The sequence below is a fragment of the Neoarius graeffei genome, chromosome 18 (genome assembly GCF_027579695.1).
Source record: "Neoarius graeffei isolate fNeoGra1 chromosome 18, fNeoGra1.pri, whole genome shotgun sequence".
Lineage (NCBI taxonomy): Eukaryota > Metazoa > Chordata > Actinopteri > Siluriformes > Ariidae > Neoarius > Neoarius graeffei.
The window spans coordinates 29,057,929-29,085,025 of record NC_083586.1 but is presented as its reverse complement, the minus strand read 5'-3'; the positions used below and the strand labels follow the sequence as shown (position 1 = coordinate 29,085,025).

The following is a 27,097-nucleotide window of genomic DNA, read 5'->3' as shown; positions in this document are numbered from 1 at the left end:
TTGAGGACATTTTAGCTGGTCCTCACCAAAGGACTGTTTGAGGGTTAAGACTTCATTTTAGGGTTAGGCTAGAGTTTGGGTCTAGGCATTTAGTTGTGATGGTTAAGGTTAGGGCGGCACAATGGTGTAGTGGTTAGCACCGTCGCCTCACAGCAAGAAGGTTCTGGGTTTGAGCCGAGTGGCTGACGGGGGCCTTTCTGTGTGGAGTTTGCATGTTGTCTGTATGGGTTTCCTCCGGGTGCTCCGGTTTCCCCTACAGTCCAAAGACATGCAGGTTAGGTTAATTGGCTCTAAATGGACCGTAGGTGTGAGTGTGAATGGTTGTCTGTGTCTATGGCTACGTTTACATTACGTCGAATCAGCGGATCATCAGATTAACGTTCTTAAAACGATTCGCGTTTACACTAAAACCGTTAGCCGTGCACACAGCAACACCAATACGCGGATACGCTCGGCTCCGCAGGCATCCTGCGCTCCAAATCACTCCGCCCTGAACAGCGAGTGCCCTCTGGAGGGTGCGCACTCCGGCCCTGCGCAGCTCACAGAGCGCGCGAGTGAAGTGAACAAGCCACGATTCGGGACTGAGCCGCTGTGTGTGAGATCCCAGCGCATATCACTTATTACTTGCAAGTGGAAGGATGGCAAGCCTAAAGACAATCATAACTACACAATGGGCAGTATTTGCATCAGTATTTGCAGTATTTTCATACTTTTATACTCTTTAATGAAAGGTGATACAAGGCGGAAGTCTGCGCCGTTTTTCAGCAGTCGCGTCACATGACCAACGCCAGCGAATCAGGAAGGTGGATGTCACAGTGACGTTGTCCAATGAGACGCCAGCTAGAGCTCAGCACAGCATATTCGCGTATTCTCAATGTTTACACAGCACCGGAGCTGATACGATCTAGATTGAATACGTGGACGCTGGCGGATTCCCGTTTCCCCGCTTTTTCAGGGGGGTTAATGTAAACTGACAGTGCATCCGCGAAGAAAACGAGACAGATACGGTCTAGTGTAAACGTAGCCTCAGTGTCAGCCCTGCCATGATCTGGCAACTTGTCCAGGGTGTACCCCACCTCTTGCTCATAGTCAGCTGGGATAGACTCCAGCTTGCCCGCAACCCTGCACAGGATAAGCGGCTACAGATAATGGATGGACTTCATTTTAGGGTTCATGTTAGAGTTAGGTGTCAGCTCTGCGATAACCTGGTGACTTGTCTTTTTTTTTTCTCACCCATAGTCAGCTGGGATAGGCTCCAGCTTGCCTGCGACCCTGTAGAACAGGATAAGCAGCTACAGATAATGGATGGATGGGTGGGTTAGAGTTAGGCTAGGGTTTGGGGCTAGGCATTTAGTTGTGATAGTTAAGGTTAGGGTGACATGGCCTCACAGCAAGAAGGTTCTGGGTTTGAGCCCAATGGCTGAGGGGTGCCTTTCTATGTGGAGTTTGCATGTTCTCCCCGTGTCTGCATGGGTTTCCCCCACAGTCCAAAGACATGCAGGATAGGTTAATTGGTGGCTTGTAGGTGTGAATGTGAGTGTGAATAGTTGTTTGTCTCTATGTGTCTGGTGACTTGTCCAGGGTGTACCCCACCTCTCGCCCATAGTCAGCTGGGATAGGCTCCAGTTTGTCTGTGACCCTGCACAGGATAAGCGGTAATAGATGGGATGGATGGGATGGATCGTTAGGGTAAAGGGCTAGGGAATGCATTTTGTCAACGAGTGTCCCCATAAAGATAGAAGTAAAAATAATGGGTAGGGGAGGGGATGTGTTTTACTGGCCTTCAGTTCTCATAGGTGAGGGTGATTTCACTCACTTCAATCTTTTTCAAAATCAATCACCTACATGGAGCTCAATAATGCTCTGTAACTCCCTCAGATCTCTCTCATTCTTCAGACAGAAGCTTACTTGAACTTCTAGTACCCAGTTTTCTAACCACTAAATGCATTTTTTTTTTTTTATTGAATGATGTTATGCCATAAAATGCATTTTACACGGTGTAGAGACATGTCTCTGGAATGTGTGAAAATGTCTTTGCTGGTATTTGCTGCCACTGTGTGGTTATCCATCACAGACCAGCACTGCACTAAATATCTGATCCAATAATTGTGTTTTTCTCTGTGGATTCTCTGAGGATTTTTGCTTTCTCTGCAAGAACACAATTGATATGACAGGGCGAAATTCTCCTTGCTGGTAAATCCAAGTCTTTGTGGAACTAAATCCACTTAAATTGCTTTTCATAGACTGAGATTGAATAGAGGGCCTTGCCTAAATTGTACAAGTTCAACTTTTAACCTTAGTTAAAACACTTGGTGGGCATTTTCCAAAAAGTTGTGACTTCAGAGAGAGAGAGAGAGAGAGAGAGAGAGAGAGAGAGACTTTACTGACAGGTCCTTGCATTTAAATGTAGTGTGAGTGGATGTATAATTCTAGCCACAGTACAGCAAATTCTTCCTTATATTGATTGTTAGTGTTAATGTTATATTTAGTGGTGGCACGGTGGTGTAGTGGTTAGCGCTGTCGCCTCACAGCAAGAAGGTCCTGGGTTCGAGCCCCGGGGCCGGCGAGGGCCTTTCTGTGCGGAGTTTGCATGTTGTCCGCGTGGGTTTCCTCCGGGTGCTCCGGTTTCCCCCAAAGACATGCAGGTTAGGTTAACTGGTGACTCTAAATTGACTGTGAGTGTGAATGGTTGTCTGTGTCTATGTGTCAGCCCTGTGATGACCTGGCGACTTGTCCAGGGTGTACCCCGCCTTTCGCCCGTAGTCAGCTGGGATAGGCTCCAGCTTGCCTGCGACCCTGTAGAAGGATAAAGCGGCTAGAGAGATAATGAGAATGTTATATTTACCTTGAGAAAAAGGCTATAAATGAAAGGTTTATTAGTTGTGTAATTACATTTATCTTTAAATGAAAAATGTGCAACTGGCAGCATTCCAATTAGGTAAAATCATCAAATAAATAATCCTCATAAAAATACACATCATTTGTGTTAATTATTTGCACCTCTGCTGGTATTTTTTGTGTCCCCTCTTTACCATGAATACAACAGATTGTACTGGATGAGCTGAAAACATAGAAAGGCATTCATACAAAATACTTTGTCACCCCACATGTTTTCAAAGGATGGCCACGACAAAAAAAAAAAGTATTTTCATTAGTGGGCGGCACGGTGGTGTAGTGGTTAGCGCTGTCGCCTCACAGCAAGAGGGTCCGGGTTCGAGCCCCATGGCCGGCAAGGGCCTTTCTGTGCGGAGTTTGCATGTTCTCCCCGTGTCCGCGTGGGTTTCCTCCAGGTGCTCCAGTTTCCCCCACAGTCCAAAGACATGCAGGTTAGGTTAACTGGTGACTCTAAATTGACCGTAGGTGTGAATGTGAGTGTGAATGGTTGTCTGTGCCTATGTGTCAGCCCTGTGATGACCTGGCAACTTGTCCAGGGTGTACCCCGCCTTTCGCCCGTAGTCAGCTGGGATAGGCTCCAGCTTGCCTGCGACCCTGTAGAACAGGATAAAGCGGCTAGAGATAATGAGATGAGAGAGATTTTCATTCGGCCAGTTAATATTTATATGTCCCTGGATCTAATTGTCATGCAAACATATAGTCATGACCCAGTCTTAGCTTTCAAGGGTGATGCATATTCACCGATCAGCCATAACATTAAACCACTGAGCGGTAAAGTGAATTACATTGATTATCTTATTACAGTGGCACCTGTCAAGGGGTGGAATATATTAGGCAGCAAGATAACAGTCAGTTCTTGAAGTTGATGTGTTGGAAGCAGGAAAAATGGGCAAGCGTAAGGATCTGAGTGACTTTGGCAATGGTCAAATTGTGATGACTATAGATGACTGGGTCTGAGCATCTCCAGATCCTTATGCTTGCCATGCTTCACCTCTCAGTGGTTTTATTGCTACGGCTATGGCAAAAATACAATTTTGTCCAAGTGGAAGAAAAATACTGATGTGTTTAGACCTTAAAAGAAGATAATTCTTGGGCCTTAAGAATACAAATGCATTAGAAGTTCTTCAGGCCACATTTACACCTGGTATTAATTTGTGTCTCAAGTGACTGGATTATATGCTTTTATGTTTTTCCAAGTCTGCCAAAAGCAACATATCATCATTACTTGAAAAACTGGAAAAAGACCATGTGATATATTTTTTTAAATTTTCAACTGTCCAGTTTGGGTGAGTCCATGCATGTGATAGCCTCAGATTCTGATTGCTGTTGTAGCCCACCCACTGCAGTTTGACATTTCATGCATGCTGAGATACTTTTCTGCTCACCAGTGGTTATATCAGTTTCTATATCCTTCCTGGCAGCTCATTTTCCTCTGACCTCTCTTATCAACAAATTGCTTCCACCCACAGAACTGTGGCTTACTCTATGCATTTTGTATATTTCCAGGTTGAATGGGGATCTGTTTGTTCTTCCCTGATATAGCTTGATGATGAACATGGTCAATACCCAAATTGTCTGGGACCTGACAACATGAACTTACAGAGCTTAGCTGTAACTGCAGGACAATGCCATTAGAGACACATGAAGCACACCTTGCAGGCTATGGAAATACTGCTAGCTGTGCATCATCTTCCTGTGGGGCTGCAGTGAGGAGTGAAACGAGTAGTAGGTATGGCAGCAGAGCCCACTGGGAAGAAAGCAAGCTTCTCTGCATTGCAGCTGCAGGAAGAGACGACTCCGCTGATTAGTTTCGTAGAAGAGGAGTGAGTGCTTTTACTGAATCAGAAAGCAAAGTAGAGAAGGCAATGGGCATGATTGCTAGCAACCATGCAACAGAGCCACTGAAGTGCAGAGCTCAAGGAAAATTAGTAGGCAATTCGTTAAACAAAACAGATCTTGGTCTTTCACTATTTCCACAAAGTTGGGTTGCAAAAATCACAGTAGTTGATGGATGGAGTTAAGGAGGACACAGTGCAGGCCATATTGGTGTTGCAATGCAACCCAAAACAATAAAATAAAGTTCGTGTCACAATGGCATGATTCATCCAAGAGTGCCGAGGCATCTCTGCATTATATCTGGAAATACAGTCACATAAATCCACAACTATAGGACTGCAGTTGTCATGAACAGTTTTCCACTCAAGTCACCATCAGTGAACAGTTGATAACCTCAACAAAATAGATTTCATGTTAAAACCATAATGAATTTTCTGGTTACACAGTTATACTTTATGACTATATAGGACACACTTATAGGAGCAAGTTATTAATAATCATGCTATCTGTTATCACCCAAATGAGGATGGATTCACTTTTGAGTTTTGTTCCTCTCGAGGCTTCTTCCTTATGATGTTCATGAGTTTTTTCCTCGCCACCATTGCCTCAAGCTTGCTCTTTAGGTATAAGTTTATTAGTTCATATGTTTAAAAATCTTTATTTGTCTGTAAAGCTGCTTTGCGACAATGTCTATTGTTAACAGCACTATACAAATAAATTGGCTTGACTTGATGTTGTTAACCCCACAAACATAACGGTCCATCCAGAAAGGCGTATTGAATGAAACGTTTGAGTTTAAACATATGTACATACATGGAAAATACATTCTATTCTTACCATTTTAAAGAATGTTTATTCTTTTCCTTTAAATAATTTTACCTCACATGAAAATTATATTTCTCTCATAGTATGGTCAGTGTAAGATAAACAACGAAAACATTTTTCTTACCATGGATGCCAATATTTCTGAAGCTAGTGTATATTTATATGAGTCAATGAGTGTATCAAAAGGTCTATTCTCTTTATAAGCACACCCAATCAATTCTTTACATTTTGCTAATTTGGTTGATGTTTTTCTCCAAAGCAACTTACATTCGGGACAAGATACAACTGAGCAGCTGTGGGTTAAGGATCTTGTTCACTCTTCTAATCAGTAGCCTAAAGCCTTAAACAGCAAGCAAACACTTCCCTGCAGTCCTTGTACTGTATGGAATTTATAGGCTTATCCCCATTGACATCAATATTGTCTAGTTTCTATTCACAGATGAAAGCACAAAGTCCTGCAAATGAACAAGATGGATCATCATAAACTAGATCAAGTCACAATCCCAGACATGGCTTTACCCATGACATTGCTTCCGTGTCAAAGAATAACCCAAGTGTCCACAGACCACCTGCATATTTATTCAAATGTACAAACAAACCATTAAAAAAAAAGTCAATGGATACAAACACTGGGAATGATCCACATCCCCCATTATATAAATTGTATTAACAAAGGCAGCAGGTCATTAGTCTGCACAGAACGCGCACAACACGACGTCCACGTTCAGTTATTTTTCTTTCTCCCAATGTACCCGAGCCAACTTTTAAAAATTTGTAACATTGTCATTCTGTCCACTGTAGCTCTGTAGATCATAAATAGTATTTTCCAACCCACTTCTCAAGTGTGACCATGAGGAAAGTTTATTTTTGATTGTAACCAGGGTAAGGCGGAGGTGGGGAGTAGTTTGCTGTTCTGGGAGGCACTGGGGTATATGGAGGAGGTTGAAGATCTGGGGGATACATCTCATAGTCAGTGCTGTAGGGAGGTGGTGGCCCTGTGTGTGAAAGACAGCAAAAAATTAATACGACAACATAAATGCCAGATCCAGGGGTGTAGCCATTTAGAAAAAAAATCCATTTTAACACTATCAGTTCATCTTTAACAGCAGCGTTCCCTTGTGGAATAAGTAATTCAGTTCTGTAAGGAGTGTGATGAAGTGTGATGTTCTGCTACCTGGATGCCCCCGAGTCACTGTGTTGATGTATGACGTGTCGAAAACGCCCACTCTTGCTCCACGGCCATTCTTCACGCACATGCAAAGGCACAAAAAAATGGCTGCCACAGCTCCCATCAGAAAGACTACTCCAAACACGATCCCTGAAATAGCTGTGCCCCTAGAATTGTTTACAAAGGAGAAGAGGCATGTCACTACCGCAAAATAACCAAACATGTAAACTCAAAGTAATTAGAATATCTTTATTAGATCAGATTACATCATGGGACATACAGACTTACAGTAAATGCTTTGTTAATTATGGACTTATGTATTTATGTAATTTAATTAAAAAGAGTAAAGAAATTGCAGAAAAATGTGTCATGGTGATGTATATGCAATAGCTCTGGTCAGGGGTGGAGAATACGGAAGTACAGTAACTGTACTTCATTACTGGACTGTACCGTTTTGGAAGATTTGCACTTTACTCAAATATTACTGAAACTGAATACTCACACTCAAGTACATTTACAAGGGGAAACCCCCCCCCATACTTCTTACATTTTCATTTTGAGCTTCAAAGTATTTGTTAAATAGCTTGAAAAGCATGAGATATTTCCCTTTCCCAGTTTCTACACCAATTAATTGTGGTTTTGCTTATTTATTTTTGAAGACATCTCATCAAATTCACATAAATGTCAAATGAATCTGTTCACAACTGTGCTAATTGGTCTTAGCAGGTCTCTTCAAGTAGCAAGGAAGACGTGCATCAAAACTATTCTCTCTCTCTCCTGACATCCAGGTGGTAGAATGAACTTCCCTTAGCTGTCTGAACAGCTGAGTCACTGACAGTGTTCAAATGAAGATTAAAGCCAAACAAAACCCAAAAAATAAAACTCCTTTATACGGACAGATAATATCCATACAAGACATGTTCGATTATTCATTTGTTCATATTTGTACCTGTATACCGTGTATGGATTGTTTATCTTTTAAAATAAAACCTCCCTGGGTGCTGCCATCTTACCCTGTCCGAGGTTCAAACATCACACTCCGAGTACAAATTATGCAAGAGAATCTGAGATTGTGACGTAACTTACTCACCACATGACTTACCGAGGCAGAGAGCTAGTGGATACATCACTTCTAAATTGTTGTAAACAATATTAAAGATGCCCAAGTGTCAAACATCTGGGCGTAAAAACAAGCCTGATCATTGCAAAGGGAAACTGTTTTTTTTTTTTTTTTTTTGCCATCCCCAATCCTATAAAAGGATATTACTTTTACAAGTGGATATTATAAGCAGAGAAATGGCTGCGGGGCGGCACTGTGGTGTAGTGGTTAGTGCTGTCGCCTCACAGCAAGAAAGTCCGGGTTTGAGCCCCGTGGCCGGCGAGGGCCTTTCTGTGCGGAGTTTGCATGTTCTCCCCGTGTCCACGTGGGTTTCCTCCGGGTGCTCCAGTTTTCCCCCACAGTCCAAAGACATGCAGGTTAGGTTAGCTGGTGACTCTAAATTGACTGTAGGTGTGAATGTGAATGGTTGTCTGTGTGTCAGCCCTGTGATGACCTGGCGACTTGTCCAGGGTGTACCCCGCCTTTCGCCCGTAGTCAGCTGGGATAGGCTCCAGCTTGCCTGCGACCCTGTAGAATAGGATAAAGCGGCTAGAGATAATGAGATGAGATGAGAAATGGCTGCATTTCATCAGCACTGGTCATACTGTGGCCAAATCTAATTGTGGCAGGTACAAGGAGGTTTACAAAGACCACTTCACGGCAGAACATCTCACGTGGGAAAAGATTACAGAAATGGGAAGAAAAGAAAGGAAGTAAGGTGAATGATAATTCAGACTCTTACATAAAGTGTAATGCAGTCTGTCAAATGCACTTGGCCAAGCTTACATGCATAAGATATCTAAATCCCAGACATAGCAGCCCAGGCAATAACTGCCAGCAGCCGGTGATTTTTGCCACCTATAAATGCTAAATCGCCAGCTACTTGCAGTGATTTTTTCAAAAAATCAGTTTTGACAGTTAACATAAGGCTTCCTTTTTGTACAGTAAAGTTGTAACTGACATTTGTGGATATAATTCTGTATTTTAGTGCTTGATAAAGGTTTGCCAAATTAATCCTGAGCCCATGTGGTTATATCAGCTACAGATGAACGACGGTTCTTGACGCAGTGCCGTCTGAAGGGCCGGAGATCACGGGTGTTCAGCTTAGGCTTGTGCCCTTGCCCTTTATGCACCAAAATTCCTCCAGATTCCTTGTGTAATTATATTTAGCATAGAGGGTGAAATATCTGAATCTCTTTCTATCTTTCTTTGAGGAACATAGTTTTTAAACATTTTAATAAATTTTCTTACACATTTGTTGACAAACTGGAGATCCTCGGGCCATCTTTGCTCCTCAAAGACCAAATCATGATTATAATCACCTGTTGACATCACGCGTTTCAAATCACACCATTATTTAATTGTTTGACCTCATTACTAACTCTAAATCACCCCATCTCAACTTTTTGGGGATGTGTTGCAGACCTGAAACGCAGGAATGATGGCTATCGGAAATATTCATGGACTCCAGGAAATTTCAAAGGGAAATCTGTCTGCCTCTGAAGAAGTTACAACTGACTCATTGTTTGATCTTCCTGCAGAATAATGATACAAAGCATATGTCCAAATCTGGAGAGATTGTGTACTTATGACTAATCTCAGATTTATTTTCTCTGTCTTCTAATCAAGGGTGTTGTCAAGAGGTTGCACAAAGTACTAACTGCAAGGGTACCTAAAAAATGCAATGTGGTTTTGGTTGTTGGTTGACCGTGGAGTGGCTGGCCGCTTTATGCCCGAGGGCACTGTCATGTCTTTATATTTTCTGGCTCTCCCTTTTCATTATGCTGTCATAGTTAGTCTTGCTGGGGTCCCTTCTTGCACTCAGCGCACAATGTATACTGTTCTTAAACATTAGGTGACAACAGGCATACCTAACAATCTGTGTTTCTCTCCCTCACTCTCTTGTTACACATCAATCCTGAGATACCATTGATACTGGCCTCTCTTACTCTTCAGACCTCCCTGATCCATCCTGATGCCCTATTTCTGGCTGAGGTTCTCATCACTTTGCTCCTGTGGAGGACGGCCCCAGATGGACAGTCTAAAGATACACTTAGAAGATGACTCTGGACACTTAGTTTTGGTACAATGGTTTAGGACTATTATCACCATGATAACTAAGACTGCAGTTGTTATGAACAGTTTTGCACTCAAGTCTCCGTCAATGAACAGTTGATAAGTTCAACAAAATAGACTTCATGTTAAAACTATTATGAATTTCCTGGTTACACAATTGTACTTTGTGACCATACAGGACATATGTATAGAAGGGAGTTATTTATAAATCACACTTATCAACCAGATGAGGATGGGTTTACTTTTGAGTCGGATTCCTCTCAAGGTTTCCTCCTCATGATGTCTCGGAGTTTTTCCTTGCCACCATCGCCTCAGGCTTGCTCATTATTGATAAGGATTTTAAACCTACTGTATAAACCTTATTTTTCTGTAAAGCTGTTTTGCGACAAGGTCTAGTTTTAAAAACACTACACAAATAAACTGACTTGACTTAAAAATACATTTTTGATGAATTAAAAAAAAAACATTTGCTTCAATTAATGATTACATTTCTTTCATATATTCAGTGTGAGATTAAGCAAATTAACCACAAAAACTTTGTGCTGATATTTAATAAAATGTCTCACACCATGAGCATGCAGTAACCAAGAAAATGTTAGAATTGATTCCTAGCTTGTACAGGCAAACAAAACAAGCAGTTACACTTATTGTGAATAACAAGAATTATTATTTTATAAATACATTTATGCTGCCTTTGCATTTCTTTTTTCTCAATCATCATGTAATTACTGTATAATTTCTTAACCATATGTAATTCTATGGCAAGCAGACACCTTTAAAGGAACAGTCCACCGTACTTCCATAATGAAATATGCTCTTATCTGAATTGAGACGAGCTGCTCCGTACCTCTCCAAGCTTTGCGCGACCTCCCAGTCAGTCAGACGCAGTCAGACGCGCTGTCACTCCTGTTAGCAATGTAGCTAGGCTCAGTGTGGCCAATGGTATTTTTGGGGCTGTAGTTAGATGCGACCAAACTCTTCCGCGTTTTTCCTGTTTACATAGGTTTATATGACCAGTGATATGAAACAAGTTCAGTTACACAAATTGAAATGTAGTGATTTTCTATGCTATGGAAAGTCTGCACTATAATGACAGGCGTACTAACACCTTCTGCGTGCCTCGGCAGCGCATTGATACGGAGCTCAGATATCAATGCGCTGCCGAAGCGCGCAGAAGGTGTTAGTACGCCTGTCATTATAGTGCGGACTTTCCATAGCATAGAAAATCGCTACGTTTCAATTTGTGTAACTGAACTTGTTTCATATCACTGGTCATATAAACCTATGTAAACAGGAAAAACGCGGAAGAGTTTGGTCGCATCTAACTACAGCCCCAAAAAATACCATTGGCCACGCTGAGCCTAGCTACATTGCTAACAGGAGTGACAGCGCGTCTGACTGCGTCTGACTGACTGGGAGGTCGCACAAAGCTCGGAGAGGTACGGAGCAGCTTGTCTCAATTCAGATAAGAGCATATTTCATTATGGAAGTACGGTGGACTGTTCCTTTAAAGAGTATTGACATCTCTTTTAATGCAGTAGAGAAGCACTTCAAGTCACAACAGTTGAACTTATTTGAAAAGCACAAAGTGCCGTCAAAGGCAACAACTTCCTCATGGTCAGAGCAATCTTTACTTTAATGGAATGTTTTTACTGATAGTAAGACATCTAGTCTAGATAACAAGCTAGGTTATTGTGTTATCCAATACTAGCTGAACTGAAAAGAGTTTTTCCATTTTGTTTTGCTGTTAAAAAAAAAATGGACAAGTGTGAAAACACCCTTAGTCTAAAGGAGGCAGCTTGCTTGAGCTTTGGCTTGGGAGACAGGAAATTAAGATTTAAACAAGGCTTGGATAAAATGTACATTTGCCAAAGTTAAAGTGCAACCTGTCCATGACGTTGAAGATTAATGAATGTCTCAAAATTAAGAAATTTGTTATGTCTGGTTACACTGCAACATTAAACTACTGACCTTGAAATACCTTTGACTGAATGTCTCATTCAGCACATTATTTACACACTAACATGCCTTTTTTTTTCAACCCAGCACTTTCCTTCTTCGTTCCCCCCACACACACACAATCAGGAAATAACAAGACAACAGAGTCATCTATATCCCCCGCCCTACATACCAACTATATGCCAAGTTTCAATATATCATTTGTCACATTTTTCACATTCTGCTGCAGGACACCAACCCTACCTCTTTACACTGACCTCAGCAATCCATGGCATAAGCCCACTGGACCTTTGGTCCAGGTGAGCTAAAAATGTAAATTTCTCACATTTCTTAGTATCAAAAGGCACATATACATTACTTAATCAACACATATACCAACATTCAAGACCATACCACTCAGTGGGTGGCACGGTGGTGTAGTAGTTAGCACTGTCGCCTCACAGCAAGAAGGTTCTGGGTTCGAGCCCGGCGGCTGGCAGGGGCCTTTCTATGTAGAGTTTGCATGTTCGCCCCGTGTCTGCGTGGGTTTCCTCCGGGTGCTCCGGTTTCCCCCACAGTCCAAAGACATGCAGTTAGGTTAACATGGGGCAGCCTTGGGCTGAAGTGCTCTTGTGCAAGGTACTTAACCCCTGACTGCTTCCCGGGCGCTGTAGTATGGCTGCCCACTGCTATGGGTGTGTGTATGTGTGTTCACTGCTTCAGATGGGTTAAATGCAGAGGATGAATCTCACTGTGCTTGAAGTGTGCATGTGACAAATAAAGGTTTCGTCTTCTTTTTAAGTTCTGCTCCGGAAACAAAACCTACCCCTAAGACTACACTGTAAAAAAAGAATAGTTGAGAATACTTGAAATTTCAAGGCAACTGTCTGCATTAAGAATTTTATGTTTTGCCAACGATGTGCCCATGATAATCCAAACTATGATAACACTGTTATCTTTATTAAGAATTCTTAATTAAGTCAATTTTAAATTCCTCATTCTGCCAACATAGATTTCTCTTTTTGCTGAACAGTGGCATTCACAGTAGTACCAAAAGGCAATTAAGGTTATCACAAATTTTTTTTTTTTTTGGGGGGGGGGGGCGCTTTTTTCACCTTTATTTGGATAGGACAGTATAGAGACAGGAAACGAGTGGGAGACGGGGAGGAATCGGGAAATGACCACGGGTCAGAATCAAACCTGGGTCCCCGGATTTATGGTATGGCGCCTTATCCACCTGAGCAACAACGCCCCTGAGGTTATCACAATTTATCATTGTTCTACACAATTACAAAGCTTCAATATTGAAATAAAGTGTGAAGTTTATTGAAGTTTTGTAATTGTGTAGAACAATGAAAAAAGGCATGTACAGTTTAATGATAAATTGTGATAACCTCAGGGGCATCGTGGCTCAGGTGGATAAGGCGCCATACCATAAATCCGGGGACCCGGGTTCGATTCCGACCCAAGGTCATTTCCCAATCCCTCCCCGTCTCTCTCTCTCCCACTCATTTCCTGTCTCTACGTTGTCCTATCCAAATAAAGGTGAAAAAAGCCCCCCCCCCCAAAAAAAAAATTGTGATAACCTCAATTGCCTTTTTGTACTACTGTGAATGCCACTGTTCAGCAAAAAGAGAACTCTATGTTGGCAGAATGAGGAATTGAAAATTGACTTAATTAGGAATTCTTCATAAAGATAAGTGTTATCATAGTTTGGATTATCATGGGCACATCGTTGGCAAAACATAAAATTCTTAATGCAGACGGTTGCCTTGAAATTTCAAGTATTCTCAACTATTCTTTTTTTACAGTGTAACCTGAGAGACTAAGTCTGAAACTGTTTCCATGGAAACATGAAAAAATTAAATTTCTCAAATCTCTTAGTATGAAAAGGCACATCTACATCACCTTGTTAACATGTATACCAAGTTTCAAATCTGTATCATGAATAGTTTTGGATATATGCTCCGGAAACTAACATTGCTCTTAGAAACCAAGTCAAAATCTATTTTGTATGTAAAAATAAAAAAAAAATTCTTTTTTTTTTAAACCAAAAAATCCAAAATAGCAAAAGACACCAGTTCACATGTTGCTTGATATGTATACAAAGTTTCATGATGCTCTCTTCAGTAGTTTTAAAGATATGGCTCGGAAATGAAAACGTGACCGGACGGATGGAACCCAATTCTATGTCCCCTGCCAAACTTCATTTGGCAAAGTGTCTCGCCTTCGACTCGCCTTGAGGTGCTTTCCTTAGGATTACAGTACATGTGCCAGTGGTTGAGGGGAGGAAAAAACAACAACAACAAAACGCCCAGTGTGAAAGCAGCTTTATCAAGGGTGCCAACAATTCTGGGCTAAACTGTATGTATTGCCACTTTCAGTTAGTGCAATATTGTCTCATAACCTGAAATATGTCATGAAACATCAATGATTTTCATCTGGGTCTTTCTATCCCCAAGTCAATCAGAGTTTTTGTAATGTCAACCATGGCCACCCAAGTTGTTGAAATCTATTTGCTTCTTGAAAGGGATGGATTCTTCGTTATTATGTGCAAGAAGCCAAGTCAACACTATTCGGTAACAGGAAAGATGGTGCACGTTAAAAAAACGCACAGAAACAGATCAAGGGAGGATAAGATGGAAAAAAAAAAACATGCTTATCACACCTGACTAAACATGTTTAAGTGTTGCAGAGAGAAGTTCTGCCCATATATTGTACACTCCCTTACCTGAAATTAAGTGTCCAGAGGTCCACAGGGTTTGTAAATGAACTTTCAGTGTATGATTTGTCTTTCTGACTCTAATCAATTCATTGACCATACATACTCACAAATACTGTTAAGGACACTGCACTGTAGTTATTAGAGAAAACACAACCCTTTCAAGGATAATTAATGGTTCCTGGCTTCCTAAGGGTGTCCTAGTTGTTATCCTTTCTAATATGAAAACATTAGCTCTATGTTTCTACATAGAACCTTTAATGGCTCTCCCTGCGATAAAAAAAAGTGAAGGATATTTTTCAAAGTCTTCTGAAGCACTATGGACAGACTTGGCTACAGAGCAGAAGAGAAATTCCTGTAGACAGTTTGTTGTACTAAAGGGCTCATCAGGAATTTGAGTTGTTTCAGAGCACTTGACATCAGCAAGGTTTCAGATTTAAGAACATGACAAAAAACATCCAGTGGGCGGCACGGTGGTGTAGTGGTTAGCGCTGTCGCCTCACAGCAAGAAGGTCCGGGTTCGAGCCCCATGGCTGGCGAGGGCCTTTCTGTGTGGAGTTTGCATGTTCTCCCCGTGTCCGCGTGGGTTTCCTCTGGGTGCTCCGGTTTCCCCCACAGTCCAAAGACATGCAGGTTAGGTTAACTGGTGACTCTAAATTGACCGTAGGTGTGAATGTGAGTGTGAATGGTTGTCTGTGTCTATGTGTCAGCCCTGTGATGACCTGGCGACTTGTCCAGGGTGTATCCCGCCTTTCGCCTGTAGTCAGCTGGGATGGGCTCCAGCTTGCCTACGACCCTGTAGAACAGGATAAAGTGGCTAGAGATAATGAGATGAGACAAAAAACATCCATCTATCCATCCATTATCTGTAACTGCTTATCCTGTGTAGGGTCGCGGGCAAGCTGGAGCCTATCCCAGCTGACTATGGGCGAGAGGTGAGGTACACCCTGGACAAGTCGCCAGGTCATCACAGGGCTGACACATCGAGACAAACAACCATTCACACTCACATTCACACCTACAGTCAATTTAGAGCCACCAATTAGCCTAACCTGTATGTCTTTGGACTGTAGGGGAAATTGGTGCACCCTGAGGAAACCCACACAGACATGGGGAGAATATGGAAACACCATACAGAAAGGCTCCCATCGGCCACTGGGCTCGAACCCAGAACCTTATTGCTGTGAGGCAACAGTGCTAACAACTACACCACGTTGCCACCTTTGACAAAAAACAGTTGCTTGTAAAAGCTGTAGTTCAACCCAATGGTAATAGCAGGACAGAATAAAAATGGCAAAGGAGACGGGTGTCTGTGGTTACGCGCATTTATTTCACTGTATACTTACGAGAGTACGTCCCCCACATAGGCGTAGTATGAGCAGCAGAAAGGAGGCACTCCATCGCAGCAGTAGTCAACGCAGCCACTGCACTGAGCCTCTCCGTGGCCTATAATTGCATACAAACACAAAGATAAATACCAGCATGTCTACAAATAACCATAACCTTGGCAACCAAAAGGAAATCCTTTAATCCACTGAAATAAACTCAGCATTACGGGTACAATAAATTTTTTTTATTATTATTTTGAGATCATAAATATTCCCACTTGGTCATGAGTGAAATTTCTGTCAATGAAGCAACATTTTGTAACAAAGTTTAAAGATTTATTAAAGTAATAAACGCTGCAGTCACATTAAGTAAAGACAACAGGCTTTACTTGAAGTAAAAGTTACTACAAAGTTATTGAAATAAAAAGCAAAATACTGTAGCATGAAGCTGATTTCTTAAATTGTTAAATCCAATCACCAAGTCGATTTGCATTTTACTCCAAGTTAAGCGAATTGTGAAATCATTTAGCACTGGACAACAGTTGTACAGATTGTGTTAAATATGTCGAGGCACTGTATTTACAAAATGTACTGATTTACGTTACAAGAAGCAAGAGTTTTCTTGCTTGTTACAGATGTTCAGCTTCAGTTCGGAGTCGCACAGAAGGAGCCAGCAATGTTCTAAACACAACCTTGCTATACTTATCCACCCTCCTGTCTCTTGCTGAGCTTGCATATGCTGTGCACTAACTAGTCTGGTCCTGCAGCCATGGCATGCCTTGCTTTAATCGCTCCTTTTTTTTGTACTCAGACACGTTCACTGCTGCAAATACCATTTTGCTGATGGGAGCCTTCTTTTTTCCTTTTTCTTGAAGCAGATGACTAGGCTTTTCATTTGCACTTGTTTATGACAATGTCTTTTGGTGTAATCCAGTTAAGGGCATTAAATGTGCTGGAAAGTTGCTATATTAAACACTTACAAGGTCTTTTGCTAAATGCACAGTAAGACCAGTGATAAAACTGGTGCAATGATGAGCACCCATATGGTTTGCATTCATTTCAGTGAGTTAATAGCTCAGTTAGGCTTGGCTTGGCATTTCCAAACATTTACATGGAGATCTGCCACCCTGCGAGGTTTTAACACACTTGGCTCTAAGATTTTGAGTGAAGCCTCATAATTAGCTGGATCAGCAATGTTAAATTAAGGATAGAAAAAACAACAACAACAACAACGACAACACTATCTCATGGAGCTTTTCTGGAGATCTCTAGGATTTTGCCAAATTAACGTCTAATACTTTGCTAACGTATCAGCCACACGTTTGGAGTGTTTCCCAAATTGTATGAAATGTAAAGCTTACAATGGGGAATGTTAGGGATGGAATAGCATTTGCACCTTTTTACGACTTTACTGATATACAGACAAATTAGGTGTGCTTGCAAATTTCTCTTATGTTTGTGTGTGTCCACCCATATAAACAAGCATGTTTGCTGACGTGTCTAAACCCTGTTAAATCAGAAGTGATGCCACAGGCATAATGAAGCCTTAAAAAGAAAAAAAGAATTGTAAGCCCTATACCGAGCCTTGGGTAGATGGCGCCAGTTTACATGTGGACACCCACCCCACCCACCCTTCAGGTTGATGTGTGTGTGTGTGTGTGTGTGTATATGTGTACCACTGTGTGTGGTCCCCAGGAGGTCTTGCTCATTCCTCTGGGTCCTGTCGGCCAACAGGATCAGGAAAAAAGGGCTTATAGAGCTTCAGGCACTTTTTAAAAATGTTACCACCCAGAGTAACCCCCACCCCTCTGATGGTGTAATGTGAATAGGGGTTTAGCAATGTGCTGGCATTACCAACTTACTAATGGATGCTTCATTGAGCTATTAACAATGAACGAGTTTGCAATCTCAATCAGGGTTTCAAGTTTAGGATTACAGCACCAGAAGTGAAGTTATACTTCTCAGTAGGCTGGATAACGAACAATGAGCAAACTCTCTCAATCTCTATCTATCTCATATATGAGATAGATAGATAGATAGATAGATAGATAGATAGATAGATAGATAGATAGATAGATAGATAGATAGATAGATAGATAGATAGATAGATAGATAGATAGATATAGTATTGTGCAAAAATCTTAGGCACATGCAAAGAAATGCTGTAGGGCAAAGATGCCTTTAAATATAATAAAATCAAATGTTTCTACATTAAAAAAATACTACAAAGAGGAAAAAACAGTAATAAATGAAACAAAGTCAATATTTGGTGTGATGACTCTTTGCTTTAAAAAAAGAATAGTCGTCTCAGGTACAATGCTTGCAGTTTTATAAGGAAATAAGCTGAACAACCCAGCAGCCGTCATTATGTTTTTACTCCAGAAAATGTCTTATGCAATATACTGCTCTCTTTACTAACATACAAACATTTCTGTAACATTTAATTTTATGCCATAAAACTAGGAAACTAGGAAATCTAGTGAAAATCTTTAGAAATCTGAAATGTCTTTGTACTGACTCGATAGGGGAGAGCAAGGAGACTTGGGACAAGTTTTCAGCTTTTGTAGATTGTGCAAAATTCTTTGCAGGTAGCGTCACATTCATATTGCACCATAACTTTCTCAGCTTGTCACATATACTAGCCTTCAGGCTTCACTTTTTCTATCATTATTTTTTGCGGGGAGGCATGAGGCATTGAGGGGAGACATGGGACATTATGTCGGGAGACTAGGGACATAATGAGGAGACATGGAACAAAAATAAAATACCTGGCTTAATCCAACATGTTTAATTTTTATCAAAACTTGTGGGGCGGCACGGTGGTGTAGTGGTTAGCGCTGTCGCCTCACAGCAAGAAGGTCCGGGTTCGAGCCCCGGGGCCGGCGAGGGCCTTTCTGTGCGGAGTTTGCATGTTCTCCCCGTGGGTTTCCTCCGGGTGCTCCGGTTTCCCCCACAGTTCAAAGACATGCAGGTTAGGTTAACTGGTGGCTCTAAATTGACCATAGGTGTGAATATGAGTGTGAATGGTTGTCTGTGTCTATTGGCCCTTTTCCACTACCCTTTTTCAGCTCACTTCAGCCCGACACGGCTTGCGTTTCGACTATCTCAGAACAGCACGACTCAGCTCGCTTCAGCCCTGCTTAGCACCCAAAACTCGCACCGTTTTGGAGTGGGGCTGAAGCGAGCCAAACCGAGCTGAGTGAGGCTGGGGGTGTGAGCAGACACTCCCCTGTGCACTGATTGGTGAGGAGGAGTGTCCTCACATGCCACACACGCCCCGCGAGCACGCTGGGATCTGTAAACACCGTAAACCCGGAAGAAGAATAATTACGAATTACGAGAATTTCTGAAGCCTTATGCGCCTCGCCTCATCTATACGCTCTTGCCAGTATCTGTTGGCGTTTTCGGTGACAACAAGCCACAGAACCAAGACCAGCAACACTAACGACTCCATGTTTATTGTTTACTATCCGGGTTGTGAGACTACCACTTAAAAGCTCACTGATGTCACTGTCGTTGCGCTGCTTAACCCTTTGGTGACTGACCCCTTGAAAATGGTTCCTCCAGGAACGATGACGTTTCAGTTGTCAAGACAACGTAAAAACTAAAATACAAAAACAGAAAGATACGTCACAATGCTCTTGTGCACAAAACAAAATGCTCTTGTATTTGTATTTTAGTTTTTCCGTTGTCTTGACAACTGAAATGTCATGGTTCCTGGAGGAACCATTTTCAAGGGGTCAGTCACCAAAGGGTTAATGACATCATGTGACGTCCACCCACTTTCGCTAACTCCACCCAATGTGTCCACCCACTTCCAGCCAGCATGGTTCAGCGCGGTTGTAGTCGAAATGCAACTCCAACAGCCCCGCTCAGCTCGACTCAGCACGGCACGGCTCAGCCCAACTCAGCCGCGTTTGTAGTGGAAAAGCGGCATATGTGTCAGCCCTGTGATGACCTGGCGACTTGTACAGGGTGTACCCCGCCTTTCCCCCGCAGTCAGCTGGGATAGGCTCCAGCTCGCCTGCGACCCTGTAGGAAGTGGCTAGAGATAATGAGATGAAATCTTCAAACCAACGTGTGATTTTCTTTTTATTATATAGACACATACACAAACAAAAAGTACCCAAATTTATCAAAACTATTCATCGATTTCCTCATGAGTGACATACTGAGGAATTTGTCACGGTTCCTTTTCTCGATGTCCCGGAAGTAGTTTGTATGAAAAATACAAGTGGTGTATTTCCCAGTAAAACACTCATGTCCATACCAGGGGCTGCAAAAGTAGGTATACAAGGATTATTCCAGTATTATAATAGTGGTGCTAGGTTTCATTTAATACTACTGTTTTGTGTGAATGTTTTGTTTTTCGTTACTGTATACCTACTTTTGCAGCCCCCTGTATAATAATACTATATATAGCAACTCTTGGCGACATACTTTAAAGTGCATATTCTGGACCAATTTAGGGTTTTTTTTATATGAAAGTATGTCCCCTTACACACTCATCCAGAAGAGTAATTTTACACAAGGCCATCTGTCTACAGCAGAAAAAAATAAGATAACAAAACACATCTGGAAAAATCCCAAGGGAGTCTGGAGCCAGATTCGTGATGTTACCTGCGGAAGCGCCAGCAGGCTGCGCGAGCTTTGCACGGTTTCAGTGCACAGCCTGTGTAGACCAAGCGCTCCCATTTCTCTCTCATTGTCCGGTCTTTTGGGAAACGATGAGTACTAATCCCATCAAGATTGGTGTTGCTACACCCTCCTACGATACATCTGTTAACCATTTTAATAATTACGCGATAACGTTGAAGAAATTTGCAGAAAACCACCAGGTCGTTTTCTCATAAACAAACCAGCGCTGACGTAGGATTCAGAGGGAGCCGTCCCGCACGCGACGTCATGAAAATCAATGTTTCCCAGGAAATCCAAATGCCAAGTTTTTTCAGAGGTGGACCAATTCGCCTCAAATGGCTTGATTTCAACTGAATTTTTCTGGTATTGCACAAGGTAAAAAAAAAATTGCAGAGAATGCAGAATGTGACAGATATTTGACCAAAGTTTAATACAAAATAGGAGAATTACATTGATCTTGCTCCTGAATTTACCCGTGATATGCACTTTAATTCCTAACAAATCCCAAATTCACCAGTGTACATGACACCATAGAATGGAGGTGGAGGCGAAGTAGAAAATACAAGTTTTGGTTGATTAAAATATTGAACTGCAGAAACCTTATTGCAGTGTCCAGCTTCATAGCTCCAAAGGAAGTAGGTTACTCTTGCCCCTTTTCCACCAAAGCAGTTCCAGGGCTGGTTCAGGGCCAGTGCTTAGTTTGGAACCGGGTTTTCTGTTTCCACTGACAAAGAACTGGCTCAGGGGCCAGAAAAACCGGTTCCAGGCTAGCACCAACTCTTTGCTGGGCCAGAGGAACGAACCGTTTACGTCTGCGGGGGGGGGGGGGGGGGGGGGGGGGGGGGGAGTTGTTAAGACCGACAACAATCGCAAGACCACGAAAGGTCGCCATTTTTAAGCGCTGAGAAGCAGCAGCTGTACAAACGCGAAGTCATCCATTATTGTTGTTGTTGCTGCTGCTGCTTCTTCTTCTTCTCCGTGTTGTTGTTGCTTCGATATTCGCGCCAAGGTTTATGCAAATGCAGCGACGTAACTGACGTATACAGCGACGTAACTGATGTATACAGTGACGTAATGACGTGGCTCCCCTTAGCACCATGAGCTATGGAAAAGCAAACTGGTTCTCAGCTGGCTCGCAAGTTGAACGAGTTGTGAACCAGCACCAGCACTGGCCCCGAACCAGCCCTGGAACTGATTTGGTGGAAAAGGGGTCTCTGAGGTGCAGCATCTAACATCTGATGTCATCTAAAACCTCATCTCATCTCATTATCTCTAGCCGCTTTATCCTGTTCTACAGAGTCGCAGGCAAGCTGGAGCCTATCCCAGCTGACTACGGGCGAAAGGTGGGGTACACCCTGGACAAGTCGCCAGGTCATCACAGGGCTGACACATACAGTGCATTTACATGCACATGGAGAAAATCGAATTTCTGCCGTTGCTCGACTGAAATCGAAGCTCTAAATGGCATGTAAACACCTTAGCTAGGCTGAAATTGAACCGAACTTGATTTCTCGCAATCAAGCTACACGACCTAGATTATGCAATTGTAGCCGAGCTACTTAGTGCACGTATACCCTATCGAGCTACGGAGTCGAGCCGCTTACTTCAGCGCTGCCCCTTCCGGAAGTGACGAGACCAAAAGCGGGAAAAACAACAGCCTCGGTCGGCATGACAACGAACCATGACAACGGCATGAATCTTTTCTTTTTGTGGCATTGTTTGCACTGCTAAAATTTAGCTCACTTACTGTATCACCAAATACATCTGTACAGCTGTTGCATAGCTGTGAATTGTGTACATAAACAAGTCATTGTATTTGTGTGTGTGTGTGTATATATATATATATATATATATATATATATATATATATATATATATATATATGTCCAACATCTGAAGAATGTCAATAAAAACAAAACAATTGAACTTTTTGTGTGTTTATTAAGACATAAGTTAAATTGTAAGCAAAAAAAAAATATTTTTTTGTAAGCAAAAAATGGACTTTAGAAAAATATTATTGTGCAAAATAAGTTGTCTTACAAAACAGTGGTCTGCGCAGGACAGTTTGTAGCCATACAGTCTGTTAGAGCAAGCCTAACAGCTTGAACACAGAACTGCCAGTGTTGCCAGATTGGGGGGTTTTAAGTGCATTTTGGCGGATTTAAACATGTTTTGGGCTGGAATACGTCAGCAGTATCTGGCAACACTATAGACCCTTTTCAGTCACGTGACCTTCGTAAACGCGACCACCATTTTGGACATGTAGCGGACTTCGGCTTGAATTGGTTTGAATGCGAGGAAGGCGACAAACGGAGAACATACAAGAAAAAGGAGCGAGATGCAGAAAACACCTTCGCTATCCAGCGACGTAGGGCATTTACAGGGCGAGCAGAGGGAGAACTAACAGTAACGACACATTAGCAACGCCATACAGAAATAACGGTTTATGGCACAGACCCTTTCGGTTCTCGCTCATCTAGCTGCTACAATGACTGCTTAGACTGCAACAATAATACCTAACACACATTTAAGTATCCGTCGTAAAGACGTGAAACTCATCGAGTGACGAGTGTGTTCATTGATAAGCTAACACAATCTAAAAGTAGACATACCATCACACTGCCCTGGCGCTGTGTACAGTTTACCTTCTACGGTTTGTGCACTCACTAGTTGCCATTACTTTCTCCAACCGTTGTTACAGATTACAGGGAACGGCCTGGATTTAAGAGACAAATACATGTTCCTATTGTTTTGAACACTTATTTGTAGGCAGTGCTTAATTTGTAAAGTGGGAGGTCCCGGAGCGCAGAGGATGAGCGGCTCCGGAGCGGAAAAAAGAGGAGAGGAGAGGAGAGGAGAGGGGGGGCGCTTCTGGGCATGTTTTGTAATAACACTGCAAATTAAGTTCATTTGCAGATATTTTGTGGATGTCGTTTCATGAGAGAAATCACCAACAAGACAGATATCAAAATCAGACATTAACACTAAATAAACTTGCATTTTTTTATTTAATTATTATTATTATTATTTTTTTTTTTTGTTACATAGTCAAAAGAGGTGTCGGATCACCGGATCCAGTGTAAATAGCTGCCGGAGCCAACGCCCGAGGTTCCGGAGCGCGCTCCGGCTTGCTCCCCCTCAAATTAAGCGCTGTTTGTAGGACACTGCCTCTGATCTGTCCTACAGTCTACCAACAGCAAAGGAACACAACGCTAGCTAATGTCGTTAGCTAATAGCTACTACAGAAGAACAAAGAGGTTACAATGGGTTATTTTAGCCTATTTGGTTACACACTCGCCGCCACAGAATGTTAACAGCAATGTAATGCCTTTTCTGGCTAATTTTATTCGTCTTACCTCCAACAAAGTGGTCACTACACAAGCGTTGGTATGCCGCTATCCATCTTCTCCGTCGGTCAGCATCTACCGGGATCCGATAAAATGATAACCCTTGCCTTGTTTGTTGATGGTTACTACATCCAGGTGCACAACAATATAGTGGCATGATGGAAGTCTTGCTGAAAGTAAAAACTTTCTTTGCTGCCGTTCCTCAATGCTGGCTGTGGTAAACTACTGGTAGTACACGTCCAAAATGGCGGCCGCGTTTGTCGTGACGTCACGTGAAAAGGGTCCATAGCTCTTCTTCATGACGACAACCGGAAGTGTACCAACACGATGGGGCGTGTAGCGCCACGTGTGGCTCGGGTGCACAATAGCCCGATTTCACTTGTGCATGTAGGATTGGATTTCTCTGGCACCCCTGCTGGGACCCTTTGCTCGATTTGGATGTGCATGTAAACGCACTGATAGACACAGACAACCATTCACACTCACATTCACACCTACGGTCAATTTAGAGTCACCAGTTAACCTAACCTGCATGTCTTTGGACTGTGGGGGAAACCAGAGCACCCGGAGGAAACCCACATGGACACGGGGAGAACATGCAAACTCCGCACAGAAAGGCCCTCACATCACTGTGCCGCCCCATCTAAAACCTGATTGGTTGAAATTAATTTATGGGAATACAAACTGTGCCAAGTCTCCCCTAATGCAGAAGTAAATATATATATATATATATATATATATATATATATATATATATATATATATATATATATATAAATGCATAATAAAGTTTGCATTAAAAAAATATGCTTCCTAATACTTTTGCACAGAGAGAGAGAACTGTATAATGTAGAAATCTTACAAAAACATGTATCAGATTGTGGTTCTAATTTTGTTGCCTAATAAGACATTAGTCTTAAATAAGATCTCCCTGACTGCTGGTGCTTGTATCCTGTATTTAACCACAGTGTAGAATTAATCTCTGAATGAAATGAGGCTTACCGGCAAAAAGGCACACAATCAGCGACTCCCTGAAGAGTTTCCATCCTGTGTGTGAGCTCGTCATCCTGGGACTTTTCTTCTCTCTCTCTCTCTCTTTTTATAGCTTTTCCCCAATCGGATGGGGAATTAGAGCACAGTTTTCCCAACACCGCACATAAGAGAGCAAGAAGAATGTGTGTTTACCTACTAAACATATCCATATCCTGGATAAATATAACCTAAAGTGTACAGAAAGAAAGAAAGAAAAAAAGAAAGAAAGAAAGAGACAGCACGGTCGTAAACTTGATGGTTACTGTAATGAGGAATAAATGAAAATCGAATCCCGAAGAAGGGTTTTAAATCGAGGCCCACGTGTTCCTGCTCCACTAAAAGTGTCCCTTGACTTCTTCCTCTCTTTTTTTTTTTGCCTCCTTTCTTTTTTCCCCTCCCTTGGCTCTCAGTTTCGTCCCCTCCCCCTGTGGCTGAGATTATATTTTACTCGTGGAGAGAAATAAAGTCAGAGGCAGGATGCGCCTCTGAGTCAGTGAGAGGGCGAGGCAGATTCCCGACAAAACACAGTGGGCGCCTCTAGAGTCACGACTCGCATCTCCACCATCAAAGAAGACACAAATAGATGCTCAATTAGACCCATCGAGGGAACAATGAATAACCTCACGATCATTCCAGGAACATGATCCATTCAAGCAATGTTTACAGCACAGATGGTCAAGTCACTATTATGTCTTGTTTCTCAGATGTCTGGGCTACATACAGCATGAGATTTTTATTTTAAAAGTTTCTTTACCACATACTTCCATATATGTTCCATATGTTATTTCATAATGTTGTTGTCTTCAGTCATCAAAATAGTCAAAAAACCAAACAAACTATAAATGAGTAGGGGTGTACAAACTTTTGAATGGTACTGTATACACATACAGTGCCCTCCACAATAATTATAAAGATTAGTAAAAAGGATTGGGAAAAATACAACATTTAATTGAAATAAATATTTTCAGAGAAGGGAGGCACGGTGGTGTAGTGGTTAGCGCTGTCGCCTCGCAGCAAGAAGGTCCGGGTTCGAGCCCCGTGGCCGGCGAGGGCCTTTCTGTGTGGAGTTTGCATGTTCTCACTGTGTCCGCGTGGGTTTCCTCTGGGTGCTCCGGTTTCCCCCACAGTCCAAAGACATGCAGGTTAGGTTAACTGGTGACTCTATATTGACTGTAGGTGTGAATGGTTGTCTATGTGTCAGCCCTGTGATGACCTGGCGACTTGTCCAGGGTGTACCCCGCCTTTTGCCCGTAGTCAGCTGGGATAGGCTCCAGCTTACCTGCGACCCTGTAGAACAGGATAAAGCGGCTAGAGATAATGAGATGAGATGAGTTTCTTTACCACATAATTCCATATATGTTCCATATGTTATTTCATAATTTTGTTGTCTTCAGTCATCAAAATAGTCAAAAAACCAAACAAACTATAAATGAGTAGGGGTGTACAAACTTTTGACTGGTACTGTATACACATACAGTGCCCTCCACAATAATTATAAAGATTAGTAAAAAGGATTGGGAAAAATACAACATTTAATTGAAATAAATATTTTCAGAGAAGGGTGGCACGGTGGTGTAGTGGTTAGCGCTGTCGCCTCACAGCAAGAAGGTCCAGGTTCGAGCCCCGTGGCCGGCGAGGGCCTTTCTGTGTGGAGTTTGCATGTTCTCCCCGTGTCCATGTGGGTTTCCTCCGGGTGCCCCGGTTTCCCCCACAGTCCAAAGACATGCAGGTTAGGTTAACTGGTGACTCTAAATTGACTGTAGGTGTGAACGTGAGTGTGAATGGTTGTCTGTGTCTATGTCAGCCCTGTGATGACCTGGTGACTTGTCCAGGGTGTACCCCGCCTTTCGCCCGTAGTCAGGTTCGAGCCCCGTGGCCGGCGAGGGCCTTTCTGTGTGGAGTTTGCATGTTCTCCCCGTGTCCGCGTGGGTTTCCTCCGGGTGCCCCGGTTTCCCCCACAGTCCAAAGACATGCAGGTTAGGTTAACTGGTGACTCTAAATTGACTGTAGGTGTGAATGGTTGTCTGTGTCTATGTGTCAGCCCTGTGATGACCTGGTGACTTGCCCAGGGTGTACCCCGCCTTTCGCCCGTAGCTGGGATAGGCTCCAGCTTGCCTGCGACCCTGTAGAACAGGATAAAGCGGCTAGAGATAATGAGATGAGATTTTCAGAGAAGGGCGGCATGGTGGTGTG

General features: G+C 42.4%; 1 protein-coding gene across 2 annotated transcripts; it reads right to left on the bottom strand.

The window, feature by feature from the left end:
• Window positions 1-5,659: 5,659 nt before the first annotated feature.
• On the bottom strand, window positions 5,660-25,258 carry cyyr1 (cysteine/tyrosine-rich 1). 2 transcript variants are annotated; one of them, XM_060899470.1, is made up of 4 exons: window positions 23,882-24,080; window positions 15,906-16,005; window positions 6,731-6,891; window positions 5,660-6,551 (listed from the first exon to the last, which is right to left on the bottom strand). In XM_060899470.1, exons 1-4 carry the CDS (start codon window positions 24,027-24,029, stop codon window positions 6,418-6,420), a joined length of 543 nt encoding a protein of 180 aa, XP_060755453.1. In that variant the 5' UTR covers window positions 24,030-24,080; the 3' UTR covers window positions 5,660-6,417. The 2 variants fall into 2 exon arrangements, with proteins under 2 accessions (XP_060755453.1, XP_060755454.1); XM_060899471.1 differs by lacking the exon at window positions 23,882-24,080 and adding an exon at window positions 24,875-25,258 and having other exon boundaries at window positions 5,661-6,551.
• Window positions 25,259-27,097: the final 1,839 nt, after the last annotated feature.